Source organism: Vollenhovia emeryi, unplaced genomic scaffold (assembly GCF_000949405.1).
Source record: "Vollenhovia emeryi isolate VEMERY1.0 unplaced genomic scaffold, V.emery_V1.0 DF940964.1, whole genome shotgun sequence".
In the NCBI taxonomy this organism is placed as follows: domain Eukaryota; kingdom Metazoa; phylum Arthropoda; class Insecta; order Hymenoptera; family Formicidae; genus Vollenhovia; species Vollenhovia emeryi.
This window is the reverse complement of record NW_011965402.1, coordinates 98-6,496: the sequence shown is the minus strand read 5'-3', so window position 1 is coordinate 6,496 and position 6,399 is coordinate 98. Positions and strand designations below refer to the sequence as shown.

The window sequence follows — 6,399 nt, the reverse complement described above, 5'->3', positions numbered from 1 at the left end:
GATTTCGTCTTTCGAATTTCGGTATTCACGCACAGGAGAGATACGGTAAACGGACTGCATTCGCGCACAACAATACCCCGACAACACGAGTCACGACAAGAAGCGTATCGAAGTGGCGATGCCGCACGAGTCCGCAACGGCAATATGGCGAGGTTAAGATATACTCGCCGGCCGGCTGAATAACTCGCCGTCCTGATTTATGGCAAACGAACGACACTAATTGTTGCACCGCGGATTATCACCTTTGATTAGTTCATCGTTCTGAGGACGAGAACGATAGCGACTCCGTCACGCGAGTAGATTCTCGATCCTTCGTCGACCGAGATCAGTTATTCTTGACGCGCAGGAATACACGATCTTGTCTCTTGTCGATTGCCGATTAGCGGTGTCCTGCGGAAAACAGTTGTCATCAGACGCGAACGTGTCGCGACCGTCGCGACCGTCGCGACGCAGCGCAGTGCGTTACGCACGCCTCGCGAAGTAGTGCGGGTTATTACCCGCGAGAAATATTTTTCCTCACGTTGCTTTACGATAGTGCTAACGATCTGTAGCGCAATGAATCACATTGCAAAGCTAAATTTCGCGAGCGCTGTGCTAACCAAGAATTTTTAATTAGAAATGTATGCTATAACGTACATAAATTTAAATAAGTTACATATGATTGTAAATTTACAATTATTTTTTATTTGTGCAATACATACTTACGTAAAAATGCAGCTATGGTGTGTAAAATTATCTTATACTATGTAATATTACCATATAATATGTAATATTACAAAAAAATTGTGCATTTACACAAAGTCTACAAATTTTATTTTTAATCTTGTAATTTTTCGTCACATATAAATGCTTATTTACACTACAAGAGTAAAAAACTTTTTTGTAAAAGTACACGAATTTACACATTTCCGTTATTAATTATGTAATTGTTACATTTATTATTTGTGTAATTTTACACTTTTTTTACAGTGTAAGCCACCGCGGAGAGCGTACGGGCAGTCGAAAATGATTGATTTGCGGTTTCCGCCGCAACATTACCGCCCGCCTCGTCCAGCGGACGAAGCAATCGGTCAAAGGGGGGGCGCCGCCCGCCATTAGGTGACGGCCGGGTTGACCCGTGTAGGTGAGTACATGCGGCTTACGCGGAGTGCCGTTGAGAAGGCACTTAGATAACTACGAGCTGCAAATGAAATACGCATCATTACGAATCCTTAATAATTACGAGACGCAGGCGGCGTAGTCTTAAACTAACTTAGACATGAGTCCTCAGGCGACAGGCGTCGGTTCAAGAGGTAACGGACACAGTTTCGTGACCGGTCGCTTTAGAATGGAGTTCGCTGTCTTCAATGAGACGACACGGACGAGGCCATCCGGTCCCGGGTGCAACGCGGTAACTCGGGCGAGAGCCCATTTGGCGGGGGGTTGGAGCTCGCTCTTAATTAATACCAGATCGTCCACCGAGAGGTTCGACGCCGGCTTCATCCATTTCCTCAGCTGCTGTAAATGGTGAAGGTACTCGGTCGACCATCTCTTCCAAAAGTGATCGCGCATGGCAGAGGTCAGTGCCCAGCGATTTCTTAAACGACGTAGGTTGTCGTCTTGCGCGGGGTATTCCGCGACATTCACGAGGGGTTCGCCTATCAACAGATGCCCTGGCGTCAGGACGCTTAGATCGGAGGGATCATTGCTAAGGGCGTACAACGGACGCGAGTTGAGACAAGCCTCAACTTGCGTTAACACGGTCGCTAGCTCCTCATAGGAGAGTGGGTGGTCGCCGATGACCTGCCGGAGGTGGTACTTCGCCGATTTCACGCCGGCCTCCTATAGGCCGCCGAAGTGCGGGGCTCCTGGTGGTATGAAGGACCAGGTCGTGCCGCCGTTGGCGAGGGACGTCACACTTTCCTTGTAGAAGTCGGAAGCAGCCCGGAACATGGAGGCCAGCTCCTTGGCAGCGCCCCGAAAGTTGGTGCCGTTGTCGCTTATCAGTTGTTGGCAGTGACCCCGCCGCGAGGTAAACCTCCGGAAGGCGGCTAAAAAGGAGACAGAGGTAAGACCGGAGACCGGTTCCAAGTGGACCGCTTTGGACGCTAAACAAACAAAGAAACAGATGTAGCCTTTGATGGTCTTGTGACCTCGACCCATCGAGGCGCACATCTGTATAGGACCCGCGTAGTCGACCCCGGACATCCGGAAAGGCCGCATGGCTTGGATTCTTTCCGCAGGGAGCTGTCCCATCTGCTGCTCCGCGGCGACGCCTCGGAAGCGCGCACAGCGTACGCACGCGTGAATTACCGATCTGACCAATGAATTGGCTCTCAAGATCCACACCCGTCTCAGCAAAAGGCTTCGTGTGAGTTGGGGCCCTCCGTGAAGCGACAGGGCGTGAGCTTCCCGCACGAAGAACAAGGATAAGTGGTTGGTTTTGCTGAGAATCAGCGGGTGCTTCTCGTTGAAAGGCAGCGAGGAGCGCTGAAGTCGTCCACCAGCAGTCCTTCGTCGTCCAGGAATGGCCTTAGCGGCCTGAGGGTAGACCGGGCCATAAGGGGTTGTTTCCTTTCAAGCCGCGTGATCTCCTCCGCAAAGTCCTGGCGCTGCGCAATGCGAACCCAGCGGGTACGGGTTGAATTCAGTTCGGCGCTCGTTATATATCCCAGAAGTCGATTCTGAGTACGCCGCGCGTTATTCAAGAACCGCGCGCAGAGCGCGGTTACACGTAGTAGGCGTTGCATTGTGGAGAAGCGACACAGCACATCATTTCCCTCCATCGCTCGCGCAAGGTGAGTCGCCGTTACGCGCAACTCCTCCTCATGATTCGTGGCCCCGGGCGGGGGTTGAGTGGGTTCCGGGTAGTCCTTGTAACCCAGCCAGGGCAGTCTAGACCACCAAAGTTTAAGCGTCATCAGATCGTCCGGGCCTATGCCGCGAGTCGCGGCGTCGGCCGGGTTGTCGGCGGTAGGCACGTACCGCCATCGATGCGGGGGCACCAACCCTTGTACTTCAGCCACCCTGTTCGAGACGAAAGTCGCCCACCGGGAGGGGTGGGCTCGGATCCAGCATAGAGCCACCGCAGCATCAGTCCAGGCGTATACGGGCGCATCATCGAGGCCGAGGCCTTTGATCGTGCGATGCAATAAGCGGGCTAACAGCAGCGCACCACATAGCTCCAACCTCGGAATTGTGACCGATTTGACCGGAGCGACTTTAGTTTTCGCCACCAATAGGGAGACTTGGATGTTGCCGTCATCATCCATCGTACGTAAGTACACGGCAGCCGCGTAAGCGCGACTAGACGCGTCCGAGAACCCATGAACCTCGACGGCGGTCCCCTTCCCGTAATAGTTAACCGAGCGAGGCGTATGCAGTTTGTTTAATCGCGGTAGTGAGTCCGCGAACTTCGTCCACCTAGTTTGCAGCTCCGTCGGAAGAGGCTGATCCCACGAGAGGCCGTGCACCCATAGATCTTGGATGAAGATCTTCCCGTAGACGAGAACTGGTGCGGCCCAACCGAGGAGATCAAAGAGTCGCGCGACGACAGAAAGAACTGTCCTTTTAGTGGATGCGTTAGAACTCAACGGGGGGCAACACGCAGCGAAAGGCAGTCAGCGGATGGGCTCCACAGTACGCCTAGAGTGCTCACTCCTTCACGAGCGTGAAACAGCTTCTCGCTCGCCTGGCCATCCGGACACAGTTCCGGAGCGTTCGCCGCCCACTTGCTCAGCTGGAACCCCCCCGCTGCGAGGAGCGCCACCAGCTGACGCTGAACCTCCATCGCATCTTCCAGAGTGTGGCCACCTGCAAGAATGTCATCTACATAAGATTGTGAGTCAATCGCGTTGGCCCCAAGAGGATAGGCGGCCCGTTCATCATCCGCAAGTTGCTTGAGCGTGCGTAATGCCATATAGGGAGCCGAGGATGTTCCGTAGACCACGGTCGTCAGACGGAAATCCTGCACTTCAGCCGTGGGATCGGAGCGCCACAGGATGCGCTGAAGGTCGACGTCCTCTGGGTGCACACGGATCTGTCTGAACATCTTAACGATATCGGACGTGAAGGCGTAGCGATAGAGACGCCAGCGCGACAATATCAGCCAGAGCTCCGACTGCAGTTTGGGCCCTGCGAGAGCGGGTCATTGAGAGAAACTCCGGTATGCGTGCGATGCGAAGCGTTAAATACCACGCGTATCTTAGTCTCTTCGTCCGTGGTCTTGAAGACCGCGTGATGCGGCAAGTAGTACGCATCTTCGCGATGCTGTTCCGTAGCCGGAATGAGTTCCATGTGGCCCAGTGTTTTGTATTCGTCCATAAAGTCCGTATACATCCTTCGAATGCACGGGTTACGCCTTAATCTGCTTTCAGATCGGACGAATATGTTGAGCGCTTCGCGGCGATTGTTGCCTAATTTCAGTGGTGGATCCCGGCGATGAGGCAGGCGTAGGGTGTAACGCCCACGCGTATCGCGAGTGTGCGTGGTCGCAAAAAGCGACTCGCAGTAGTCGTCCTCTGGCGTCGGAATCGGAGCGGTCTCCAACTCCTCCAGCGCCCAGAACCGCTGTAAGGCTCGATTTAGATCCACGTCTGCCGTCGCAACGTGTAACGCGGAGACACTCTGGTCCGCGGTCGTCGGTTCGGGTTTTGACGCTTGGCCCATGAGCACCCAACCCAGTGCGGTCGCCTGTGCGCAGGGGGCGCCCGCCGGTCCCATCTTCAGTCCTTCTCTTAGGAGGATCCCATAAGCGTCTGCTCCGAGGATCGCGTCCACCCCAGCGGGCTGATCAAATCGAGGATCGGCAAGAGCCAACCCGTCCAAGTGAGGCCAGTCACCCCGCGTCATTCTGCGCGACGGCAGCGTCGAAGTCAGTTTTGGCAGTACTAGGGCTGCAGGCAATCTGACCTGCAGTTCTGCATCTCGAGGCGAGCCCAGCGTGAGGGCCACCGAGTGGTAGACCACACCCGAGGACGCTACCTGTATTCCCGAGAGAGGGATACGGACGCGCCGTCTTGGCAGTCTCAGCGCCTGAGCCACGCGCTCGCTTACAAATGTCGCCTCGGATCCCGAGTCGAGAAGCGCGCGGATGACCACTGACTTCCCATCGGCGCTGGGACACGTCGCCAGGGCGGTAGACAGTAGTATCTGCCGCCTCGAGGTCGCCGTCAAGGCTGCTACGTTTGACTGTATCGCCGATGTGGACGGGGCGTCCTTCGGCTTGGCCTGGGACTCCGTGGTCGTGACGCCCTCGCTGGTATCTGTGCTAGCGGGAGAGGATTCATCAGAGTTATGAAGCATAGTATGATGCTTCCCTTGGCAACGCAAGCAGCGCGAGCCGGAGGGACAGTTCGACGCACCGTGCTTCAACCTGAGGCAGTTGAAGCAAGCTCCCTGTTTCTTCACGTGCTCCCGTCGTTGGGGCACCGAAAGAGCCTCGAAGCGCGGACAATAATTGAAAGCGTGGTTACCTTGACACAGCGAGCAGCGCTTGGATGCCTTCCGCTCTTCTGAGGCGGAGGTCGCAAGCGCGTTTACCTTGCCTTTGCGATCTGGAGTCTTCGAGCCCACGGCCGACACAGGCAACGGCTTGGGGGTGGCCGCGTCCAGGGCGCGGATGCGAGTGTGCAGGAAGTCCTGCAGCTCTCTAAAGGTCGGGAACTCATCACTGGTCTGCAGAGAGGCCTCCCATAGGAGGCGCGTGGACGAATCCAATTTTTCTACCGTGATGTGGACGAACCAGTCGTCGTCCGTCGGTCGCTCGAGAGATGCGAACGCGCGGCGTGCCCGAAGCGCGTCACTGATCAAGCGTTTGATCTCCGTAGAGCAAGGTTTTGCTATCGCGGCACTGTTCAAAAACGCACGCATATGGGTCGAGAGCAATACTCGTTTATTATTATAGCGTGAGGTTAATTCTGTCCACGCCAACTCGTAACCCTTATCATTGAGTTCCACACTGGCCACGATTGCCGCCGCCTCACCGGTTAGGCTGGCTTTCAAGTATTGCAGCTTTTGAACGGGTGGTAAGTCCGTCACGTCGCCCACTAGTGAACGAAACAAGTCTCGGAAGCCTTCCCATTCCAATTGACCTCCCGAAAAGGTAGGCAGGCTTATTTTGGGTAATTGGATCTGTCGCATAATCGGCGCAGTGATTGCGACCGAATCTTGCCGTTTATCTGCCGAGGTAGTAATGACGAAATCTTTGTTTTAATCGCCACATAGCTATCCTCCGTTCGCGTGTAGACATCGGGAGTGGCTCACTTGGACACAGTACAAGTGGACACTGTGCAAATGGACACGGTGCAAATAGACACGGAATATTGCACACGGTTCATTTGGACACAGAAATTTTGGACACAGAAAAGTTTCACACCATAATGTTGGCCGTGTCCAACTTTTCCGTGTGCAACTTTTACC

The 6,399-nt window shown here is 54.7% G+C and overlaps 1 protein-coding gene across 1 annotated transcript; it reads right to left on the bottom strand.

Annotated features, from left to right (window-relative positions):
- Positions 1-4,083: 4,083 nt before the first annotated feature.
- Positions 4,084-6,120, bottom strand: LOC105571251. Its single transcript, XM_012028717.1, has one exon. It carries the CDS (start codon positions 6,118-6,120, stop codon positions 4,084-4,086), a length of 2,037 nt encoding a protein of 678 aa, XP_011884107.1.
- Between the last annotated feature and the right edge of the window lie 279 nt (positions 6,121-6,399).

What these genes read in the sequence shown, in the direction of transcription:
- LOC105571251 (XM_012028717.1), bottom strand. Translation starts at nt 6,120, where the DNA reads ATGCGACAGATCCAATTACCCAAAATAAGCCTGCCTACCTTTTCGGGA.